General features: G+C 40.7%; 1 protein-coding gene across 9 annotated transcripts in view; it reads left to right on the top strand.

Annotated features, from left to right (window-relative positions):
- Nucleotides 1–25564, top strand: part of Heatr5a (HEAT repeat containing 5A) — a 97211-nt gene that overhangs the window by 8236 nt on the left and 63411 nt on the right. For 4 of the 9 annotated variants that reach the window (XM_076941883.1, XM_076941889.1, XM_076941885.1 and 1 more), the window contains exons 2-14: nt 44–158; nt 983–1194; nt 3105–3316; nt 4773–4881; nt 7309–7458; nt 8020–8194; nt 8961–9121; nt 10431–10686; nt 11697–11852; nt 13754–14004; nt 16175–16286; nt 18889–19041; nt 20358–20457. In XM_076941883.1, coding sequence (XP_076797998.1) covers nt 1069–1194; nt 3105–3316; nt 4773–4881; nt 7309–7458; nt 8020–8194; nt 8961–9121; nt 10431–10686; nt 11697–11852; nt 13754–14004; nt 16175–16286; nt 18889–19041; nt 20358–20457 — 1961 coding nt within the window. In that variant the 5' untranslated portion in view covers nt 44–158; nt 983–1068. Of the gene's footprint in view, nt 1–43; nt 159–982; nt 1195–3104; nt 3317–4772; nt 4882–7308; nt 7459–8019; nt 8195–8960; nt 9122–10430; nt 10687–11696; nt 11853–13753; nt 14005–16174; nt 16287–18888; nt 19042–20357; nt 20458–25564 lie in introns of those variants that run through there. The other 5 variants (XM_076941888.1, XM_034514338.2, XM_076941886.1 and 2 more) reach the window with 3 other exon arrangements.

Consider the following 25564-nt stretch of genomic DNA (forward strand, 5'->3'; position numbering starts at 1 on the left):
CACTTGTACTTCATGTTGTTGACAATAGCTGCTTCTCCTACAGCTGCTGTGACATTGGTTCCTAAAAGGGTCCTAGGCAGGCTCCTGGGCTCAAGTGGTCCTACCCTCTCAGCTGCCTCAGTGGCTGGACTAGATGCTTGTGTCTTCACACTGGAACGGTAATATTTTTAATAAAATTAATTTTATTTGGGAGATGTATGTGTGTGTGATCATATTTGTATACAAAGCAGAGGACAACTTGCAGGACTCAGTTTTCTCCTACTCTGTGGGTCTTGGGATTTGAACTTAAGCTGTCAGGTTTGGTGACAAACATTTGAACTCTCACTCCTCTCTCTGGCCCTCAAATGGTTTGTTTGTTTGATGATTGATTGATTGATTGATTGATTGATTGATTTGTCAGAAAAAGGTGTTTCTTCACAACTAAACTCAGATAAGGTGACCCTGTTTGGGGAGAGGGGATGGCATTAAACCCCTGAAGCTGCAAGTGGTTCTTTATTAGACAAGAGCAGACACTCTGGAGACCCACACCAGAGACCTAGGAAGTAGTCAGCTTCACCACAGGATTTCAGTAGTATGTCTAGATATTAAGTCACTTGTTAAATACCTGTGACACCTTTAATACAGGGGTATTTAGGATGCCATGGATGCTGAAAGTCTAACATAGGCGCTTATTAGCTGACCCTAAAACTTGGAGAATGTAAGTGGATTATCTCTTGGTTTTAGTGATTTGTTTTGTTTCGTTTTTGCCTGTTGACAGTCTTCCCTGTTTGGCCTGTCTGTCCTTTTGAAGTAGACACTGAATGGGAAGATGGATTTGGGTCAGCTAGCTGGAACTACTGTTACTACTGGGACTTTTGTGGGACTGACCTGCAGCAGTTCTAAAGCTCTACTTAGCTGTGCTTTTACTTCTCGTAGGAATCTCCAGTGTTCTCCCCGCCTTCCTCTTACTCACCCTTCACAGTGTGTTGTTTCTCCATCACAGGCTTGGTTCCTTAGATGTATTGCATACACCTAAGGTGCATATACGTGAGAAGACTTGTGACCAGCTAAGAGAATTTGCTGCAAGGAATGGAATTAGCCCACAGCTTGCTGCTCAATGAAGAAGCATCCAGTCAACTAGGGGAAGTTCAGAAGGCTGAGTTTATTTTTGAGTGGTTGAGATACTTGGAGAAGCTCTTGCTAGCAACAAACAGGGTGGGTAACATTGCAAGAGCTGATTTTTGTTCGTTCGTTTGTTCTGTTATGTGCCAGAAATGTTTGGTTCCATTTGTTTCTTTTCTTGATTTGTCTATAGTCAGCTATTAGTTTGTGAAAGGTAAAATTTCTTAAGACTTAGCAGTGAATTATTGTGGCTCTTTGTCCCTTCTTTTAATTTTACAAGTTCAAAAAAGCAGAAAGAAATCAGCCAGTATTTGTTGTGTTGCATTAAATACATGTAACACTTAGGCTGGATACAGATCAGTAGTAGTGTGCTGGCCTAGCCTGAGTGAGGCCTTGAGTTCAGTCTTCAGTACTCCAGAGTCCATCCATCATACATACATACATACATACATACATGCATACATACATGCATACATACATGCATGCATGCAAATACACACACACCACTTAGCCACAACCACATTGTGGGTCATCTTTATTCTCTTTTGCATCTTGTGTTTCTCCAAATAAGTAAAATTCTGATGTCCTGTGGTGCTAAACAAGCCTGTTGGAATTTATTTTCAAGAACTGTAAAAAGTCTAGAGACTATGAATTGAAAAGCTCTTTTATAAATGTATTCTTCCTCATAAAGCTCATGAGATAGATAGAAAGCAAGCTGATTTCTCACACTGTGTGCCTGCCTTTGTGCTCCAGTACCCATCTAAAATGAGGATATTTTATAGAATCACAGTGTGATATATGATGCAAAAGGGATATGAACACACAGCTCACGGGGAGGTCTGGGTTCTATATACCCAGCACACACATGTGCACGCACACACACTCACATGAATACATGTAGGATTTAACAAAAACAAATGTTTGTTAATTTAAAAACTGATTTTAAATCATTTGAAGGCAGTTCTCATTCCGAAACAATTTATTGTTACCAGGCTCTATAATATAAAAGATTTGATGAATTTGCTTACCTTCAAGAATAAAAACTTAGCAGTAAAATATGGTAGATTCCTTGTCCCTTCTGACATGTCTCTTAATTTTACATTAAAATTAGCTAGGTTCAGGGAAATAAGCTAAGATAAAATTCTGGGGCTGGAAAGATGGCTCAGCTGTGAAGAACACTGGCTGCTTTTCCAGAGGACCCAGGTTTGATTCCCAGCACTCCCATTGCAGCTTACAGCTGTCTATAACTCCAGTTCGAGGGCATCCTAACATGTGGTGCAGACATATGGGCAAAACACCAATATACAGAAGATTTGAGACAGTTTCTCTGTGTTGTGTAGCCCTAGCTGTTCTGAAACTCTGTGTAGACCAGGCTGGCCTCTGCCTTCTGCGTGCTGGGATTAAAGGCATCTGCCACCATGACAAACTGGAAAAAGGTGGTTTTTTGTTTGTTTCTTTGTTTTAAGATAAAATTCTATCCACTAATTGAACACAAACTAAGTTGAGGAATTGAGGCTTCAGTGAGCACCAAGTGCCATTAGCATTGTAGTGACTTCTTTTCAGAGAGCGCCCAGGTAAAGTAGACTGGAACTCTTGGCATCTATATGCATTCACTTATATAAAAAGAAACTGTGCTAGATTTAGGGAAAGACTTGGATAAATCAGGAGGCTGCTGTAGGTCTACTCCTTGTTTCGGGTTGTAGGCTGCCACCTTAATTGCTCACATAAATAAATGGGGGAGAGTTGGTTTAGTAAGAAGCTATAAAATCACAAATTTGTATGTCTTTCAATAGACATAGATGAAATGGCTCTCTGTCTCTGTTAATGGACTGTAGTGTGTCTCAGAGCTTCCTTTTAGTGGTAGCAGAGTGAAGAACCACTTGTAAGCACAGCACAGTGCCCGACTCAGCAGCTGTGAGCCTTGTTCAGAACAGGGTTGAGTGTTCCTGGGTGGTTCATACTTCAAGGTTATAGGAGTTACACTGACTTCCTTGTCTTTGTAGGACGACGTCAGGGAGAAACAGAAGACTCTGGTTGAGCAGCTCCTGTCCTTACTGAACAGCTCCCCGGGGCCTCCTACTCGCAAGCTCCTTGCGCAGAATCTGGCCATACTTTATAGTATTGGAGACACTTTTTCTGTTTATGAGACAATCGATAAATGTAATGATCTTATTCGTAGCAAAGATGACTCTCCAAGTTACCTTCCCACCAAACTGTAAGTTAAACATTAAAGCCTAACAATAAAAAATACTGTTTCCTTGTATGGTTTCTCTAAAGTATATAATCTTTGACAGTTGTTTTGAAATTAAGTAAAAATTAATTTTGTTTCAAGTTTTCTTTTTTGCCTTTTGATTGATTGAATGATTGATTGAATGATTGATTTTGAGGCAGGGTCTTTCTATGTAGTCCTGGCTATCCTGGAAACCTCCCTATGTGGATCAGGCTGGCCTTGAACTCAGGAGATCCTCTGTGTCTGCCTCCTGAATTTTGGAATTAAAGGCATTTGCCACCATGCCCAGTTTGATTCAATTTCTAATCTTTAAAAAAAAAGATAGCTGGGCAGTGGTAGCACATACCTTTAATCCCAGCCCTTGGGAAACAGAGGCAGGCAATCTCTGAATTGGAAGCCCACCTGGCCTACAATGCAAGTTTCAGGACAGCCAGTTTACACAGAGAAAAACTCTGTCTCAAAAAACAAAAACAAATAAACAAACAAAAAACCATTTTGCTATCAAGAAAGTCCTTTTAAATATATGTTAATGGAACTAGAGAGATGGCTCAGCAGTTAAGTCCTTGTTGCTTTTACAGAAAACCTAGGTTCGGTTTTCAGCATCCATACCTTGGCTCACAACTGCCAGTAACTCCAGTACCAGGAGATTCAGTGCTCTCTTTTAACCTCCACAGGTACCAGGAATGCATATGATGCACATACTTGCATATAGGCAAAAGACTTGTACACATACAATAATTCTTTAAAAAAAATTAGGGGCCAAGAATATATAACTCAGTAGTAGAACACATGCCTAGCATTTAGAAGGCCCCGCACTAAGTAACAGTAAGATGGGAATGTCGCTCGTGGCCCAGCATTCACAAAGGGCCTTGGCTTCAATCCCCAATACTGTAATTAATAACCACAGCAAAAAGACTAATTAAGACATGGTAAGTCTAGCTTTAGATTGAAAACATCTTCCTTAAGAATTTGTTCTTCAGATTTTGTTTATTCTTTTATTAAGTTCTTAGTAGTAAACTAAGACAAAATAAAATATAGGTTAATGGTAGATACTTCACCACAGTTAAAAGCACTTTAAGGAGTTGGAGGGATGGCTCAGTGGTTAAGAGCATGAACCACTCTTCTAGAAGTGGATTTCTAGCACCCACCCATGGTCAGGCACTCACAATTGCCTTTAACTCCAGCTCCAAGGGAATCTGATGCCCCTCCTGGCTTTTGTGGGTACTGCACTCACATATACATATACAGGCATACACATACCCACCTAATTTAAAAAATTTTTAATACCTGAAGGTACTCCCCCAAATGTAAAAAATGTAACCATGAGAATGGCAGAAATTTTATAGTCACGTTTACATAGTCTTAGGATTTTTATGCCCTGCCCACTATGCCCTGCCCACTTTTTTTGGTCACGACATTTTTTCTAATTTAAATGTTTCAGTGCTGCTGTGGTGTGCTTGGGTTCCTTGTACAAGAAGTTGGGTAGAATACTGGCTAACGGCTTTACTGACACAGTGGGGAATATTCTTAAAGCTATGAAGAGTGCAGAGGTAAGTACAACCGAAGAATAGCATGAGAACATTTTATTTGTTCATATGTCCGGAGTTAATAAAAGGGTTACATTTTTTAAGCGTGCAAAGTATCTGTGTAACTTTATCAATTAAATGTATCCAGAATATGTACAATACCTGGAGAATAGATTAGTTATTATCCTGGCATTGGAAAGGAGTAGGCAGTGTGTGGTTAGAGGGAAAGAGCATGGGGGATAAGGCACTGAGATCTGGAGGGTCTCTCATGCATGCTGGCCCGCAGATTCTCAACCTTTTCCTCACTGGGACCCCACCTGGCATTACTCCCTGGGGTACCCTTTGTATTAAGACTGACTATTAATGTAACTTCCAAGTTCCTATAATCTCTCACTAACTATCGTTTTATCAGCATTGAAATTAAGCTTATATGTTAATCAAAAAATTTAAGTCTTATCATTGCTAATATTTAGGATAACATTAAAAGATCACAGCAGGTGGTTGTCCTTCTTTCTTCCAGAAGGAGTCTAGAAAACAGCCCTAAGTCATTTGCAGAAAGATAGGCTGGCTTCACATTTCTGGATTGTAACAAGACAAAATGTGAGGAAATTAAACTATTAAATTTAAGATTTGTACTACAGTCAAACGTCAAGGTGTGAAGTCTGTGTTCCAGACTGGTGGGATCGCCAGGCACATGACCCTTCAGCAGTGTTTTCCAAAAGATGGATGATGTCAGGGAACTGTGTCAGTAAATTTGGTGCTATTCATGGGAGGGGAATTTTCAACATGCCCCAACCCTAGGCACAACACCACATTCGTGTAATGTCTGCTGAGACAGGGAGAATGAACCTTTCACGAGCATTGAACCCTGTTTGTTATCCAGCCCCATGTGGTCAGCTCTGAAATCCTACACATGAGCAAGCAGTGAAGGACTCAGCATGGTGTGTGTGTGTGTGTGTGTGTGTGTGTGTGTGTGTGTGTGTGTGTGTACAGGTAACAACAGTCAAAGAAAGCCATGAATTTGAGAAGGAGTAAGGTGAAGAGGACATGAGAGGTTGCAGGGAGAAGACAAGCAGGGGTTAGAGGGAGGAAAAGGGGGAAATGATATAATTATATTTTAATTAAATTTTTGAAAATGAAAAAAAGGCATAGGGAAAATACATTTTACTAAAAATGGGTGTCTGTAAGAACTTTAATATAGCTGAAGCCATTTTGTATTTTTCTCTTGTCTCCATCAGCTAAGCTATGCAGCTTTGGGTTAGGAGAGATATACTCTACAAATACCAGAGGTTTTAGTGTCTTGTTAAGTATTTCACTACTTTCCTCCGTGTTTACCTTTATGACATAGTCAGGTACCACATCATGTTGTGGGTATCAGAAGTGGGTCCACACTTGACCCACAGCCATCAGGGTTGTAAACCTTATGGATGGTGGAATGGAGATGGGTTCCCAGATTTCTGGGTTGTGCTGTTTACTTTTTTAACCTATGGTTTCTGTTCCTTGGAACCAAGAAAACTGGTGGTGTTACTGTGGAAGTGCTGCTTGGTGCTGGCCCTGGTCTTTGGTCAACTTTATACAGTGGCCTCCACTTCCAGAGACATCTTGGACATTTAGTAAACCACTATCAAACCTCACTCCCACTGCCTCTCAGGTTCACTTTCTCCTCAGTTTATTCATGAGGAAATAGAATGAACAACTTAGAAATCACACAGCTTTTGAGACTTAGAAATAAGATCCAGGTACCTTTGTGGAGGTGTGTGTGTGTGTGTGTGTGTGTGTGTGTGTGTACTACAAACATGCCTGGTTGTGTGTGTGTGTGTATACTACAAACATGCCTGGTGCTCCTTATAGGCCAGAAGAGGGCATAGGATTCCCTGAAACTGGAGTACAGGTAATTGTGAGCTGCTGTGTGGCTGCTGGAAACTGAATCTGGGTCCTCTGTTAGAGCAGTCAGTGCTGAGCCAACTCTCCAGCCCTTGTTTTTTGGTGGTGAGACTGAACATGGAGCCTGGCTAGACAAGCACTCTCACTGAGGTACAGCTATAGCTCGGGTCTGAGTCTCACCAAGTGCTGCTGGGATGATGTAACAGGTGCAGATAGCACTTTTAAATAGAGAGTTGAATGATGAGTGTTTCTTGATGCCAGAATAAGTTGGTGAGTATATAAAGAAACCTGCATTTTCTTAAATCTGTAATAAACACAGTGCTTAGTGCTACTCTCTGTGTGGACTTCCACGTTATTCTTTACATTGTTCATTGTTCTTTACTTTTTTTTTTTTTTTTTTTTTTTTGAGACAGGGTTTCTCTGTGTAACTCTGGCTGTCCTAGAACTCACTCTGTAGACCAGGCTGGCCTTGAACTCAGAAATCTGCCTGCCTCTGCCTTCCAAGAGCTAAGATTAAAGGCGTGCGCCACCACTGCCCGGCATACATTGTTCTTTTCATTTTGGCAGTCTCAAGGCCGCTATGAGATCATGCTGAGTCTGCAGAGTATACTGACTGGACTGGGTGCTGCTGCTGCACCTTGCCACAGGGATATTTACAAGGCTGCTCGGTCCTGCTTAACAGACAGATCCATGGCTGTCCGATGTGCTGCTGCCAAGGTAGAATGGCCTAGTTGCTATTTTCCTAAACCATGTACCAAGGGAGTGAAGTCCTCTCCACATGATGTTACAGCTGCAACCCTGGGTTCCTCATGCTGACATGAGGAGCCAGGGGCCAGAAAAGAAGGTCAAGCTTCCACACTTATGGATGCATGGTGTTTCCTGTTTGTTCTCTCTGTATCTGTGTGAACCAAATGTGTATGTTTAGATTTATTATTGTTTCTTTTTTTTAAAAAAATTATCCTTGACATAGTTGACTGAGAAGAACAGTGAAGTCACATGTTATTGCTTGAATTATTCTCATTGTGGCTCATATTTAACAGGTTGACTCTGAAGGATTTTATTTTTTAAATGTGTTTCTGGGAATTAGAAGGGGGTTGTCCTCTCACCTCTTTTGTAATTATATGTATGAATTTTAATAGTTCTTGGTTATTCCTGTCAAAATTGAAAATACTGTGAAGTTGTGGTTTTGTTAGACTATTGTATTTCTATGAGTTACACAGTCCGGAACCTGACACTTGTGTTTTGTTTCTTCATTAATTTGTGTGTGCATTTGCATAGTGTCTTCTTGAACTCCAGAACGAGGCCGCCTTTATGTGGAGCACGGACCTGGACAGTGTGGCCACACTATGTTTTAAGTCCTTTGAAGGTTCCAATTATGATGTGCGAATATCAGTCTCGGAACTGCTGGGTACAGTGTTGGCTAAAGCGGTAGTTGCTAAGCATCCGGGAGCAGGTAGAGTTGTTTAACCATCTTCAGTATCTTCCTTAACTCTCCTGTGTTGATAATACATGTAACATTACGTGTAACATTACATGTAACATTACATGTAACATTACGTGTAACATTACATGTAACATTACAGCTCCCCATCCTTCCTTTTTTGAGAAGTAGAATGTAAATCAGCTGTAGTTCACAAACACTGCTACATTGTTACAGGTCCTAAGACATCATTCTCAAACAATCCAGTAAACAATTAGAGGAAAAACCCAAACAGTTCTAGAAGTATAGTGTGCTTTATTCAATTATTGTCTTTAAAAAAAATGGATTTGGGCCAAGAAGTGGTGGCATACACCTTTGAAGAAAGAGAGGGGAGCAGGACCGTGAAGTGGCATAGAGTATCCATGAGGGCCCGTAGGCTCACCTCAAGGCTCGGGATTGAACCTGCAGCTCTGTGTGTTCTAGGAAGCATCTTGCCACACAGCTATATTCCCCAGCCCTCCTAGGGCTCGTCCCGATGGACCATTAAATTGTCTTGTGACTTCTTTTGTGTATTAATATACAGAATTCCTGTGAATCTTACATTACATTTGGATTTTTAGTTTTCCTGTCAGTGTGCTTGCTTTCGGCACATAGAGACCGTGCATGAGTGTGGCTCAGTACAGAGCATGCACTTAAAGTGCTCGGGTCCCTGCATGGGTCTCCAGCACAAACAGGTGAAAAGGCTGTGCATTAAAATCCAGCCTGCGAACTATGAATTGCTGTTTGTTCTTTGTCGTAGCAGCCTCGAGGCAGAGCGCTCGCAGAGTGTCACTGGAGGAAGTTCTGGAACTGCTGGGAGCAGGGTTTCTGCGTGGGAGTTCAGGATTCCTTCGAGCCAGTGGAGATATGCTGAAAGGAAGCAGTTCAGTCAGCAGAGACGTTCGAGTTGGGGTCACTCAGGTCAGATTCAGAACTCCGTCACCTACGTGTAATTTCCACTGGCTCTAATCAGAGTTTTAGTATCTGACTCCACAGTGGGAAGTTCCTAGTTCTGCTCATGTTTTCAAATCCCTATGGGGAACCTAAAACAGTTTTGAAAACAAGGTTACAAATTAAACGACTCTTGTAACCCAAATGTGGTTTTAATTTTTTGTAATGGGCTTTACTTAGTTCCTTTACAGCAGTCATTTTTTTTCTTTTCTGTACTGTCTTGTGTCTCATGGCTTACCTTGTCTTCCACTGTGGTTTGAACACTTACGCAGCGCAGTTTAAATACCAGTATCTATTACTTAATGTATCAAGATAACATGATTTTAATTCCTACAAAAGATCAGGCCATACAGTCTATGTGTTTGCTGTGTAATTTTCTGTCCTAAACACAGATTTTAAAGCTAATCTCTTGGAAAGGTTTCTTAGAATAAAACACTAGGAAGGCCGCACTGCAGCCTCTACCCAAACCAGCTTCTTCCTAGGTGTTGTGATTCAACACAGACTACGTTAGAGAAGTTGTGATGGACTGCACTGCACTGGAAATGAAGCACAGCCAGCAGGCTCTTGCCTGCCATGTACAGACCTTTGTCTACATCCCTAAATTTAGTAAGTCCAGCCAAAAATGAAGTCAGTGCATGCTGAAGACTTCAAGTGAACAATTTAAAATGAAGTAACAATCTCTGTGCACCCTGGTGGCTTGCGCTGTGTGACTAGTTCATGACGTGAGAGCTCTCCGGTGTCACTGTGAGCTGTCTCCATGCTTCTATTGCTTGTCTTTGCATCTGGGGTAAGACAAGCGATGAGCATTCGTGGAGATAAAGAGCAGCAACCCATCCTGGTGGATTCCCTAAGGTGTCTAGAACAGTCCTTTGGAGTTATGGTATCTGAGTGTAGCTAATGAAAGGTGTCCATGCGTTTGAATTCATCTTGCTTGTTCGTGAGGTTAAGTATCTTAAAGTATCTTAAAGCCTTTGTTTCCAGAAGCCAGGGACACATTTTACAAATTATCTGGCAATAGCTCTCTACTGAACATTTGCAGGGCCTGGCCAGAGTAGAACAGAGGAGCAGCAGAGGTGGAATCTGCACTGAAAGACTGTACGTAACTCCAGTCTGACCAGAAACAAACAAACACCTAATGCCACGCTAGCCTGGACCAAGTGACTGAGTCAGGGGAGGATGCAGTGTGGAGTGGAAATTTCACATATTTTTGTGAATAAAAAAGATGTTTATTTGCAACTGAAATGATCAAATTTTGAAGATGAAACTGCTTTCTTTTTAGGCCTACGTGGTATTTGTTTCAACATTAGGAGGAGCTTGGCTAGAGAAGAATCTTGCTGTCTTTCTTTCCCATATCCTAAGCCTTGTATCACAGTCCAATCCTAAAGCCACACAAACGCAGATTGATGCCGTCTGCTGTCGCCGCTGTGTCTCGTTTATTCTTCGAGCAACTATAGGAGGCCTGCTTGGAGAAAAGGCTCAGGCTGCTGCTGCAAAGGATATCTGCCAGGCCGTCTGGAAGCTAAAGAGAGTTATGGGTATGGGTCTCCTAAAAAGTCTGCTTACCGGTGTCAGGAACCACGCTTTGAAAAGCAGTGCTTCTGTATTACTATGTATTTTAAAAATGTTTCTTAAAAACAACTTATTTATTCTCCATGTTCTGTATCTACACTCATGTCTGTTAAGTGCCTTAGGAGCCCAGAATAGGTCGTCAGATCCCCTGAAGCTTGAGTGGTTGTGAGCCACCCAACATGGGTGCTAGGAATCAGGTCCTCTGGAAGAGCAGAAGGTACTTTTAGTCGCTGAACCACCTCTCTGTTCCCATAACAAAAATCTTAAAAGCTGGTTATAGCAGTCCTTAGAATTCATGTTAGGTTTCCTATACAACTTAAGATGGTTGCTGTTTTTAAACAGACTATTTCAGGTTATATATTGTCCACTCTGATCACCCTGAATTTTTCTTACTTGATATTAGCTAAAAGGTGGGGAAGTGGTATTTTGAGTTTTCTTTGTCATTGTCTACAGCTGACAGAGTGACAAGGGATCTCATCATGTTGTGTGAATTGAATCTTGGTTCAGGGGCTGGAGTGTTGGCTCAGTGGTTAAGAGGACTTGTTGCTCTTGAAGAGGACCTGGGTTTGATTCTCAGCACCTACATGGTGACTCATAACTGGCTGTAACTCTAGTCCCAAGGAATCTGACACCTTCATCTGACCTCCTGAAGCACCAAGCTCACATGTTTTGCACATACACGCCTCCTGAAGCACCAAGCACACATGTTTTGCATATACACACTTGCAGACAAAATGTTCATACACATAAAATAATAAAATTAATTATCTAAAAATATTTTTCAAGATATCTATTAGTTCAAGCTCAGTTTATCCTCTGTGTTTGCCCATTTAAACATTCCACTTACCTCCCCAAAGTTTCCTACCAATCAGCTGGATGTACTCTGTTCACTTTGGCCTGATGCTTTTCTAACACTGAGTTCCTATGATGTGTGTTTATAAAAGTGATGCATAAGTCGTTCCTGTGTTTCTGGCAGATGCCGTATTGAGTGATGGTAATTTGGAAACCCGTCTCAGTTCCATGGATGTAGCAGCCAGCCAGCACATGCTGGTTTGTGCATTACAAGAACTCGGAAATCTCATACACAGTCTCGGCACTACAGCTGCACCTTTGCTCCAGGATGCCAGTACAGGTAGCTCTGCATTTCACTTGTACTGGAGGAAGGAAATCTCCGTGATGTAAGCAAGTTGGAGCTGACTTAGAACTGTGCAGCCACTGGAGACACGTTAGATCATTCATGGAAGTTTATAGTCAAGATTTTTTAAAAAAATATAATGTGTTTGAAGGCTGGAGGGATGGAACAGCACGTGCTGTTCTTCCTGGGGACCTGAACTCGGTTATCAGAGATCATGTCTGGCTGTTCAGCTCCACCAGTAATTAGCTCCAAGGGATCCGATGCCCTCTTCTGGCCTCTGGGGGCACACGTAATGTACACACACACACACACACACACACACACACACACACGTAAAACTTAAAGAGAGGAGAGGGCTTTCTGAGTTTTTGGATCTGGTGGTTTGTTTGCCATTTTCCCCTTTTATAATTAAAAGTTGTTCTGTGGCAAGGTGTGGCAAGATGCACGCCTCAGTCTCAGTACTCAGAGGGCAAAGGCTACGTAGTGAGATCCCATCCTTACAGAAACAGTTAGAGAGCTGCTCTGCAACGCTGTCCTCATTCCTCTTTCTGAAGTGTAATGGAAAACTTCCAGAGAAGTACGCCTGGATCTCTCTCCTACAGTGAAACACGGCTATCTGTGGACTGTATACGGTCCGTTCCTCAGGGCTCTTTTAAGCTGTCTTTATTTCTTTCTGAAAATATTTCTCTGCCTTTTAAAATAATTTATCAACATTGTGATATCTTTAGATAGCACCAAGTTCACTCCTTTAAAATATGCTGCTCAGTGGTTTTGTGAGTTCACAGTTATATGACTACCACCCTGCTTAACTGAGCCTGTTTGTATCAAAGAGGTATGATCAGGAATGGCATCAGTGGCCATGTCTGTCTGTCCTTCCCAGATGGCAACGTGGCTACCCATCTGCTTTCCACTTCTGTCACTTTACCTGTTTAGGCTGCATTGTGTCAGGGAAATCCACTAAGATGTGGCCTGGAGTGGCTAGGTTTTTGGGTTTTTTTATTTTCCTGTCTGTGGCCTTGTTGTTTTTGTCATGCTTCCTGCTCACTGAGTACCTTTGTGTTTATGTCATTTATATGTTTGTATGCCCTTTACATTTCTGTAGCAGTTGGCAGGAAACTTGCATGTTTCAGCAAAGGTCTGTCTTGAATAAATAAATAGAAATTTTTGTTGCTCACTGTACTCTTAACATGTTGTTAGTGGGTTAGGACCACTGAAGTCCTGGCAAAACCTTGGTTTTAGAATTTTCTGTAAGATAAAAGCCATGCCGTAGATGAGAAGTGTATTACGATGTCTGTAATGTGCTAGGGAGGTTTCTCTACAGGAGCAATACGCTGGAAAGATGACTTAGAGGTTAAGAGCACAAACCCAGGTTTGACCTCCAGCACACAGGTCAGGCCGCTGGTAGCTGCTGTGACTCCAGCTCTGGTGTCCAGTGCTTCTGGTCTCTGTGGGCATCATCACATGCCCACATGTGAGCAGATAGCTAACTAACTAAACTAACCACATAACTAAAACAAATTAAAATGATCTTTCTTTTAAAAGGGGGTTAGGACAAGGTAGGACTTTTTAAAGGTGGTATTGTTTTGTATCAGCAATTTTAGTTCCTAATACAATGCTTAATCACTAATGATCTCAAGGTAAAATACAAAAATCACTAGAAATAAAATGTTTCTTTTTTGTATTAACATAGCTTAAGTTTATTTTCATGAGATAATACTAGAAGAGATCTCTACATTGAAAACAAAAAGCAATTTATGTCTCACTTCTTTCATTGTGATTTAGCTTCTCATAGAAGTAGTATATTTTATATGCAGGTGGCTGTCCATTCTTTTGTCGGTCTTACGGTTTAAATGCGTTAAGTCTATACGTAAGTCATTTGTTTTACTCTGTCCTTCCAGGCCTTCTGGACAGTGTCATTTCGGTGGTTCTGCACCCTAGCATTTCTGTTCGACTGGCTGCAGCATGGTGCTTGCATTGCATTGCTGTGGCATTGCCTTCTTACCTGACACCTCTCTTAGATCGCTGCCTAGAACGGCTCACGATTCTGAAGTCTTCACCGGAAGCAGTGACTGGCTTTGGCTTTGCTGTGGCGGCCTTGCTAGGTGCAGTGACACACTGTCCTTTGGGAATTCCTCATGGAAAGGGCAAGGTAATGATTTCATTCTCTGTGTAGTGGTGTTGAAGTTTTTGTGAAGTGGGTTGCTGGTGGTATGCCACCCAGTTAAAGCCATGTGGGACTGCAGCATGTCACTGTAGTATTCTTTGTGTGTTGAACTTTAGCCACACAGTCTCTGAGAAATGATGCTAGTCCTCACCTGTCTCAAGGAGTGCTTCCTGGTCTAGACAGCATGACTCACAGATGGAGTCATACTTAGTGTGCTTTGACTCCAGTACTGGGGTGGGGAAAGGCACTTCCTGTGCTTTTACTAGAAGGCTCTCTATGGGATAACAGAATTTGCAGTGGATCTAGCCTTGCCACACAAGTCTATTTAAAATCACACTGGGTTTCTCCTTATACTAATACATCTTTTGCCTTTTAAAATACCATTATAATCTTGGCTGCACTCAGCTTTTAAGCTCATTTCTTTAGAGGCTGAGGCAAGAGGATCAGGGGCTGGAGAGTGACCCGGACTATTTAGTGGGACCCCGTTTTTAAAAAAAAAAAAATTGAAGGACAATTGAACTTATGAAAAAAAACGAGTGTCATTTAAGAAACTTACAGTTATTGTCGATATTGCCAGTGCTACTTTTGAATTTGTTTACATGTAACTGTTTAAAACAGATAAATAGCGTATTTGTGAGCTGAGACTCTCCACGTAAGAAAAAAGAGAGCTATAATTGGAGAATTGAGGAAGTTAAATAAAAGCCCGGATGTTAAGTTGGAATTATCACTGTGAACTCAGTTTTATTTCTTTCAAAATAAATACAATGGCCTCACTCTTTCTGCTTAAAATGACTAGAAGCAGTAATTAGCCAGTAATAGAGAATAGTGTAGCAATGACACTGAGACTTCAAATGCCTTTTCCTACCTCTCCCCCAAAAGAAATCAGGGTTCGATCAAGCAGTTATGTGTTCAACTTTATAATATATCCTCTACAACAACGTCAGACATTCAGATATCTTTATATTATCAGTGTCATAATAACCCGACTGACAAGTTGAGGAAGTCCCTTGCTTTTGTTTGATTGTTTTAATCTTATTTGCATGAGTGTTTCGCCTGAGTGTATGTAGGTATGTGTACTTCATACATGCCTGGGTGTATGTAGGTAGGTGTACTTCATACATGCCTGGGTGTATGTAGGTAGGTGTACTTCATACATGCCTGAGTGTATGTAGGTAGGTGTACTTCATACACGCCTGGTACACACGGAGGTCAGAAAAGGGTATCAGAGCCCATGAAACTGGAATCACAGATAATTGTGAGCCACCGTGTGAGTGCTGAGAACTGAACATGGATCCTCAGGTGCTCTTAACTGCTGAACCATTTCTCCATCCCCGCCACCCTTTCAGTTATAATCAGAGCTAATGTGTTATCAGTGTGTGTATTAAGTTTGTTCTCAACTCTCATTAATTCTGACCCCTCACATGTGAAATTTCTTCTGAGAAGATGCCTCTTGTCCTGCTTTGATAAAATGGTTGTTTCTTCCTTTCTTTTTCTGAGTGTCACCTGTTAAGTCTCTAAGCTGTGGTTAGCATAACTGCCTCCTCTAGGAGCTGTCTGTGTAGCTCCTACAGCCTGTCATCTGTCCAGGGCTGCTTGGTAACGTGCTTTCTCAGACTCGGTGCATTCTTCCTGCCCTTTGAACTCTATACACAGGATGCATACATTTTAAATGCCTGATTATTTCTCTGTTGTTCACACCGTCTCTTTTAGAGACATGTTATGGAATCCTGCTCCACTGCTTTTGGGAAGACCATCATGAACCTTAAGATATCAAGTTTTATATAGAATTTTATAAAGAAAAACTTCTATAATGAAGCTTTTTCTGGTGATTACTGACCTAAAAGGTTAAATGCTTAAAGCAAAGTAAACAAATTCTGGACAGCTACAGTTTGAATAACCTTACAGTGTTGTCACTTGTCCTTCACAAAGAATTGTGCCTGTCTGTGTACCATTTACTCACCTAGTTTTTAATCCTTGAAAACTTAATTGTTTATAGTTTCTTGTGTGATATCACCCTATCACGAAGCCTGCACAATAGACCATGGTTGTAATTTATTATATGTAAGAACAAGTCTTCCAAGAGATTGTAATTAGTTTTTTTCACCTGACTTGATTTGTAAGCTGATTTTTATTGTTTTGTTCTGTACACAAGCAGATTATCATGACATTGGCAGAGGATTTGCTGTGTTCCGCTGCTCAAAATAGTCGCCTGTCACTTCAACGCACACAAGCTGGGTGGCTGTTGATTGCTGCGCTCATGACACTAGGTAACAGTTCTTTAGAGGGTTTCCATAATAATGAAATAATTGCGTTTCTGGATCAAAAGGTTGCTTTTAGTGTGTATCAGAATTTAAATAGCCACTAACACGTTTTTCTCATATTGTCCTAGGTATTGAACCTAGGGCTTCATGCATGCTAGGCAACTCTACCACTGAGGTAAATCTCTCTAGGATTTTAGAATATTCTAAAAATTTCTGATAAAAAAAAATGAAACAAATAGGGGCCAGGGAGATAGCTCAGTTGTCATGTGTTTGCAGAACAAACGTGAGAGAAAAAAGTTAGTAAATGTTCACTTGGTTTCTTGTTTGTTGGAGACAAGATCACTCATGTCACCCAGGCTGATGGTGAACTTCTAGGCTGAGGTGAATGGTTTGTATCAGGGTATCTTTTGGTGTTGTTCTTTGAGACAGCCATGGCTGCCCTTGAGCTCAGAGAGCTGTCTGCCTCTGTCTCCTGAGTGCCAGGAATAAAGACTTGCCTGGCCAGGACATCTTCTTAAGGCCAATATGAGAAAAACGTGTTAGTGGCTATTTAAATAGTGTGTATATCTTTATTGGTGTGTAATGGTGGGCGTGATAGTGTGTATATCTTTAAACTGAGTACTTGGGAGGCCAAGGCAGGAAGAGCTCTGTGAGTTTGAGGACACATGGTCTACATAGCAATTTCCAGGACAGCCAGAGTTACATAGAGAACCCGTCTTAAAAAAAACAAAAAATGCAAAACACAAAATAATAACAACAACAACAGTAGTAATTGTACACCAGATACTGAATAAATGCTACCTCAAGCCAGTACTGCTGTCTGTATGAATCTAAAGCCTCTAAAACTATCCTATGAGGGAAATACTGTTATTTCTCTTATTAAAAATGAGGAAACTAAGGACAAAAATGTTATTCACCCAAGTTTACATATCTACGAGGGCAGAACCAGAATTAGCCTACTCAGGCCTCCCCCACATGTCTCCTGAAAGCCCATTGCAGTTGCCCGTGCTACACAGTTCAGAGAAAGGCACAGAGTGAAGAGAGTGTACTCCCACAGCTGAATTTGAAAGAACAGTATTTGGGAAGAAAGCTGAGCTTCAGTGTTTATGCTTCTTAGGGTATTTTGTTTTGTTTTTAAATGATAATATTATTATCGTGTATTGCCTTTTAATTATTTTACTTATTATTGTGAGGGAGGGCACATCGGTGGAGGTCAGAAAACGACTTTTTGAGTTGGTCCTCTCTTTCCTCCTTTATGTGGGTGTTGAGGTTGGAGATGGAACAGAGGTCTTGTGTTGTATAACAAGCTCCTTTACCTTCTGAGCTGTCTCACCAGCCCACATTGCCTTTTATTTGCTTCTGAATTTTGACCTGGAACAAGTTGTCGTTGATGTTAACAGTGAGAAGCTTGGAGTGGTTCATACCTATCATCTTAGCACTGGGAGGCTGAGGCAGGAGGATGGTGAGTTCAAGGCCAGCCTGAGCTCCAAAGTGTACCTCAAAAATAGACAGGCTAGAGAGATGGTTCAGGAGCTAAGAGCACCTGTTCTTGCAGAGGACCCTGGTGCTGTTCTCGGCACCCACAAGATAGTTCACAAGCATTTATAACTCTGTCTTAGTTAGCTTTTTTATCACTGTGGGGAAACATTGTGACCAAGAGCAAGTTGGGGAGGAAATGGTTTTTTTCAGCTTACAATTTGTAAGGAACTGATGCAGAGGCCATAGAGGAGTGTTACTTACTGATTTAGCCTGCTTTCTTACAGCACTCAGGACCACCCATCTCGGGGTGGCACCACCTCCCATACCAATCATCAGTCAAGAAAATGTACCACAGGCTGGGCCACAGGCCCCTGGTGGGAGCATTTCCTCAGTTGAGGTTCCTTCCCAAATGACTACCTTGTGTCAAGTTTACAAAACTAGCCAGTGTACTCCAGTCTTGGCAGGTCTGATCTCTGTAGGCATCACACTCTTACATGGTGCACATATAAGCAGACCTGTAACACACATAAAAATAAGTCTTAGAATTCTTTTTAAATAAAACACTGAAGTAGTCAACATTAGGAGTCAGATGTGCTACCATAAACCTCTAATAGTAGATTTGGAAGAATGAGGCAAACGAAGTCATGGGGCTGGAGAGATGGCTCAACCTTTAACAGTACACAAGGAGGGCTCTTGCAGAGGACCTGAGTTTGGTTTCCAGCTCCCATAGCTGTAGGGATCCAGCACTCTCCTCTAGCTTCTTTGGGCAACTTCCCTTCTATGCAAACCGAAACACAGACACTCCTGTGTGCCCCTAACTGAACAATAAAAGGAAGGTTATTCTGAGGGGAGTTACAGTGTTACTTCTTGCTGTAGCAATTGTACTTTCCAGTGATGTGTACTTGTCAGTTTTTCAAGTACACTGAAGTTCATTCTGTCACAGGAGACACAGTAGCTAGAAGCTGACACCCCACCCAGGCTTTGCTGTTGAGTTCCTTGTTTGTTTTTCTAATATTCATTCATTTGAAGCCAGAAGATACATTGCAGTTGTGAATTAAAATATTTTCATCTTCAGAGACATCCCTGCTCCCTAGTCGAGCTTTAGAGTCACGTTGGGTTGTCTTTTCAGGTCCTGCAGTGGTCAGTCAGCACCTCGCTCGAGTTCTGCTGCTGTGGAAGTGTGTCTTTCCAGTGTCTCCCAAGGATCTAGAAACAGAAAAAAGCCGAGGAGACTCGTTTACCTGGCAAGTCACCCTGGAAGGCCGAGCTGGTGCTCTCTGTGGTAGGTTGACTGCCATCTGTCTTCTCCCTGGCCTCCTTCTCCTTTGTATGTTCTGTAGGTTTCATTTAGTGTAAGGACAGGGATCTGACTGGTGTGTCCATACCTGAACGTAATCAGTTAGCTGGTGATAGCTCTGAGTGCTCCTGAGCCCAGTCTGAGAGCCAGGTCTGTAGACCAGTTACTGTGTGTCTCATTAGATTCAGGCCAGATGGAAGCCGACAGGATGGCTTGAAGCCATTCCTTTCTTCAGAAGTAGTGAGTTTGATTGAATTAGCCCCGGAGATGTGTGGTTCCCAGGGCGTATGTGTGACAGTGTATGTAGGCTTGACAATAACTTTTGACTGTTAGTTTGAACTAAGGAAAAATGGCTTTCTTAGAATAGGGAGCACATGCTTGTTTTGTTTATCCAATGAATTTTACCCTTAAATATAAAAAAAATAATAATAATAATTTCAACCTGATACTCAGTCTAAACTATTTATTTTACTCTTCTTTTGAAGCAGTTGTTTGAGTAACTATAAAAGCTATAAACTCCCTCCCTGGCTAGTGTCTGCATGTTTCTGCAATATTAGTGAGAAATTGGCGGACTTGGAAGTCTAAGCTGCTTTTTTTAAGATTTATTTTTATTTATGTGTACGTGAAAATCTCTCTCTCTCTCTCTCTCTCTGTCTCTCTCTCTCTCTCTCTCTCTCTCTCTGTGTGTGTGTGTGTGTGTGTGTGTGTGTGTGTGTACCAGTGGGGGCCAGAAGAGGGCTCAGATCCCCCTTGAACTGCAATCAAAGTGGCAGCATGGTGCTAGGAGCCAGATGTGGAGCCTACACATTCTTAATCAACGAGACATATCTCTAACCCCTGATTTCTTTTTTTCTTTGTTTCTTTTCCTTTTTCGTTCTTATTTTAAATTTGAGATGTTAAGTCTTACTATGTAGCTCTGGCTGTCCTAGAACTCACTGTAGACCAGTGACCTTGAACTCACAGAGATCTGCCTGCCTCTCAAATGCTGGGATTAGGTATTTGGACCACCATGCCCAACTTTGACTTCAGTTTCTTTTTTAAACTTCTGATCTCAAGGGCTAAGTACAACCCAGCGCAACCACATTTTGTTAATTTATTAGTCTCTTAGCAGTCCCAGGAAATTCTTGAAAAATATAATTAAAGATGGAAGATACTAGCTTTTTTTTTTAATCATTAGAATTTCAAGATATTTTTGTTTTGAGCACTTCTTTGTAACATTGCTGATGCTATACATAACTGAATGTTCTCCTCTCATGGCCGATGACACCGTACAGGGAGTAAATGTCTATTCTCATTTTCAGCTATCAAGAGTTTCATTTCCCACTGTGGTGATCTCCTTTCTGAGGAAGTCATCCAGCGTCTCCTGCCGCCGCTTCCCTGTGCTGTGGATCTGCTGACTCAGTAAGGATCAGTTGTTCAGACTGGTAGAGTTTTCTAAGAGCAGTTAGCTACCTCTCTATAATTCCTTGGGTGTATTGATAAGGCAAGCCAATACAGTTGATTCCTTTTGCAGAGGAAGGCAATCATTTAGATATGTGACTCTTCTTCTTCTTTTTTAGGCTAGAGAAAATGCATATTAAAAGAGAAGGAAAATTAACTTGGTGAATAATATACCTTTCATACAGGCAGTTTTAACAAGAAATTAAATCCTAAGCCTGCTAACCTTTGCAGGTATGCATTGTATTGGTTTGTTAGTGTTGTTCTGTGTTCCTAAGAACTAGATGCTTCTGTATAACACATACAGGTTTTTGTATGTTTATGGTTCTTATAGGTTGATTTATCATCTATCTGATAAAACAACAGGAAAAGCCAATACGTGTGTGTGTGTGTGTGTGTGTGTGTGTGTGTGTGTGTGTGTGTGTGTAACTTAAAATTATAAGCACTAATTTCCAAATTAATTAGGTATAGAAAACAGTCTTTCAAAAGTTTTTTTTTTCTGGTATGCCACTTTATGTATAAAGAAAAATGCATTTAAGGTATAGCCTGTGGAATATGATGACAGGTGAGCATCATTGGATTAGCATGGCTAGAGCACTGGCTGCAAACAGCAAGGACCACAGGAAATGTTTTAAATCTTTTAGGTTCTCAGATCTGCACTGAAATTGCTCAACTCTTACAGCTCAGAAGGAATCATGCATGGTGCTGGGTGGGTAAACAGCAGTGGCTGTGTTCCAGCACTTGATTGGTGGAGACAGACAGTTATTTTTTTAACACTGAACTAGAGCATAAGCAATAGGCATGCCTTTGATCTGATAGCTTTCTCTCATTTAGGTTGTTTGTCCTTTTAAGTTGACTTATAAGACTTTTTACATATTTGCAATACTATTGCTGTCCATTAAAATACTAAAATATCTTTTTTTAATTAATAATGTTCTCAATTTAAATGTCACATTTTGTGGGGGAGGGGTTAGTGTTGGAGTCTTTTGGGGAGGGAAGGGTTGTTTTGGTTTTTTGTTTTGTTTTTAAACAGAGTCTCTCTATTTAATGTAGACCAGGCAGTTCTAGAACTCTCTTTGACCAGGCTGACCTTGAACTCACAGAGAGAGAGATCCACCTACCTTTCCTCTCATTTCCTTTCAAGTACTGGGGTACGAAGTGCAAGCCACCACTCCCAGCCTTCATCCTGTATATTTTTTGCTTTGATTTTCTTATATTTCAAGTTTTATCTTGAAATATGTTTATATCTTTAATCCATCCTAAGTTAATTTTTCTACCTAGAGTGAGGTAGAAGTCTGTCTTTATACTGCTGTGAAACAAACCACCACAGACCAGGTGATTCATGCAACAGAAATGTATATATACTGTTCTGGAGACTGAGAGTCTAAGATCAAGGTGCTGGCAGAATGATGTCTGGTAAGAGCCTGCTGCCCATCTCCAACATGGCACCTTTTTTTCCATCTTTTAGAGAGAGTGAATTGTTTGTCCTCATGTAGCAGAAGAGACACAGAGGCAAAAGGGAACCAAACTGCCTTTGTCAAACAATTTCGTCAAGGCATTTATCATTCATGAGGGCAAAGGCAAAAGGCCCATCCTTCCAATAGTATTGGATTGACAGTAAGTTTTATTAATTTACTTCTTTGGGTTTAATGGATAGATAGCATTCAGTGAAGTACCTCTGTATAGCTTCCAGCCACCAGGATATATTTAATCTTCCTTCACCTCTTCTACTGAAGAATTTGGAGCCAGAAGTGCTGAGGCATGATGGAATTGCAGGGAAGTAGAGATAGATGGATCTCTGAATTCAAACCAGCCTGGTCTACATAGCAAGTTCCAGGCAAGCCAAGGCTGTATGGTAAGGTCCTGCCTCAAAACAAAACAAAGCAAAGCAAGAAACAAAAACAAACAAAAAAACCTAGGGAAAAAAAAATTGAGCTTTGCAAGGTAGTTGGCTGTGGTGCATGGCTTGATCCCAGAACTCAGAGCCAGAGGCAGACAGAATTCAAAGCCAGCATGGTCTACACAGTGAGTTTTAGGACAGTCAAGGCTGTAAACACAGAACTTCACCATGAGGCTGTTCTGGAGCTTCCTCTCCTCTGGACTTTTGCAGAAGTCTGGTCAACAGTAGAGACCTTTCTTCCTGTTGTGTGTCACCTTATCTGCTCTTACAGTTGTTTATTGAGGTTAGTGGCAGAAGCTATGGGTCCTCGTAGCAGCTTCCTCAAAGTCACCTGGCTAAAACTTGTCAAAATGACTCCAGGGACACAAGACACTAGCATCTCCCCAGCACCTGGATGCACCTGGTGTTTCTGGATGGCCCATCCACTGCCAAAAAAGGCAGGAATTAAGTATGTGTCCATTACATTAGTTTTCAGAAACAAAAATTCAAACCAGACCAAGACCATTTCATTTTCTCTTTTCATGTGGGAAACTCATTCTCGTCTTGTGCTCTACTTTCAGTCTGTCTGTCCGTCCGTCCTTTGGTGATTGCCATTACTGATGCATTACCTCCCTAAACATGACTGGTGGTTTCTGTGCCCCTCATTGCTCCCCTTTGGTCTGCTTGCCTGTCTCCATGACAACTCGCATCTCTAAAGTGCACTGTACTCTTAGAGCAAGCACTGTGACCTGACTTTTTTTTTAGCATCCTTGTACTTTGGATCATCTCCTGTTGAATTTTTGTCTGTAACTGAATCTGTATGTAAATTTGAAGAAAATTTAAATTTTTATAATAATATGAACATGATTTTCTCTGTTATCAAAGTTTCTTATAAGACGAAGATGTTTTACTTTTAAAAACACAGTTGGCAGGTACTGTATTTTTGTTGTGGTAGTCATTAAATACATGGTGTGTGGTGTATATGATACCTTCTTTGCTACCCATCCCTTCTCCAACCGCCCTGCTAGACGCTTCTGTGTTAAAATTTAATGTGTAGTATGAGAAAGATGCATCAAAGGCATCTTTGCTGCTTAAGCTTAAGAACCAGACTTTGGATCCTCTGAGCCCATTCTAAAGCTAGGCAGACACAGGACTACTTGTAACCCCAACACTCAGTGGGCAAAGATGGGGGATTCCTGGGGCAAGCTGTCTAGTCAGACTGGCTGGAACTGGCACACTCTGAGTTTAGCATTACATGGAAGTCATCTCTAGGTTGAGGAACTATCAATACAATAGATGCAAATAGTCAGAGAACAAGCAAAACAATAAACATAGTCAAAGAACAAGCAAGGCAATAAACAAACTTCCATGATCAGTCCTGTGATCACTGTTTCTAAGGGCTTATGGGGATGGCCAAAATATCTGAGCCTACTTCCCTGTCCTAGCCCACAGCCATTTTCATGCTGATATTTTATTCTTAGCAGTGGTATTTGCTGTAGACTTCTTAAAGTACATGTTCTGTTGGCCATGTCTTTTTTTTTAATATAATTTTTATGTATATCAAATTGTTTAATGTGATATACTTTAAGAAACATATTGATCAGTTTTATAAACTTCAAGATGTAGTTTTGTTATGGGTTTCTTTATGTACAGTCATAGGTGAGACTGTCCTGTTTCTTTTTTTCCTTATACTTTCTCATGAAACATTTAAATTTTATTAACCTCATATAATAAGGTTTCATGAAGGAGAGTGTCTGTGTGGTTGGAGTGATCTGCTATGTGAAACTTTCTGAGAGACCATGTTTGAAATTTCTACATGATTTTTTTAAATAATGCAAAATGAGTTTCTTTGTTTCTAACTTGGTAAGTTCTGTTTGGGGGATGGAAAATTTGGCAAGTAAAATTTTCCAAGAGTTTTCCTAGTGCATGTTTATTTTCAGATGTTTTAGCATGAAGTTGTTCTTTAAGTCTTCTAAAATCTTTCCCTTCAAGCTTGCTGTGTCCCTTCATTCTGAGGACACTTCCATTATGCTTTCTCTGGTCTCACACGGCGGCACAGTGAACAGTAGCCTTGCTTGTGCTGAAGTTAGCATTTACTTCTTCATTCTCTTTTTCTTAGATTTTCATTCTTTTTATAAACCTTAAATTGACTGTCTAGCTCATAAAATTTGTAGATAAACATTTATTGCACAAACACCCCTTTTTTTTGTTGGAATTTTCTCTATAACAGGTAGAATTTTTGCACATGCCATTGTGCTATCTTTGCTAATTGACAGGGCTTATCCGTTTCTTCCTATAAGATTTTCTTTAGCCTTTCATATTCTAAAATAACTTAATTAGATAGATATATAGGAGTTTAGAATTATACTTTCTTGATTAATTGAATTAATCTGATAGACCTTTGCAAAGACCTAGAACCATAACCCCTTCTAAGGAGACCCCATGCTTTTGTTCTTACCTTTCATGGGTTCAAGCTAGCCTAAGGTCTTTGTGTTGGTACTGGAGTTTGTTTACTTGCTCTGAATGAGCCCAGGTTTTGTATTATGCTTTTTACATTTTTTTATTATTTATGTGTGAGAGTAGACATCAGAGGGCAACTTTTGAGAAACTAAGTTCTGTCCTTTCACCATGGGCTTACAGGACCACACGCAGGGATTAGACTTAGTTGTTCAGAGTTAAGCAATTGCTGCCTCTCCCTGGCTCCATCCTCCCCCACCCTACTTTTAGTTAATGTTAATTTGTCTTTATTGGTAGAGAGTGTTTGACCTTAAAAAGTCCCTTTCTCGGGCTTAATTATGCAAGTTTTGTACTTTTATCTGTACTATGTACATTTATTTCTCTGTATTTTTGTAGATAGGCCAATTAGAAACTAACCTTTGCCTCTCCTGGAAGCAAAAAACCAATAAAAATGATTTCCTGAATTCTCATTTTGATCTACTCATCCGAGTTTACAGAAACAAATAATACTCCTCTGAACTAAATTTAAAGCAAGTAAATGATGCAGAATTCTAAAAATATAATAAGTAATTTTAACAAGCACAAATATGAATGGAGTAACTTTTCATATGTTAGCTGTAATTTTCTGATCCAGCTTTAAAGAAACACAGAAGTATCATGAATTAGCTTAGCTTCCATAACTAAGATATTCTATGTGGGATTTTTTAAAAATTGTTCTCTCATGACTATCAGGCT

This window comes from Arvicanthis niloticus, chromosome 11 (genome assembly GCF_011762505.2).
Source record: "Arvicanthis niloticus isolate mArvNil1 chromosome 11, mArvNil1.pat.X, whole genome shotgun sequence".
NCBI lineage: Eukaryota > Metazoa > Chordata > Mammalia > Rodentia > Muridae > Arvicanthis > Arvicanthis niloticus.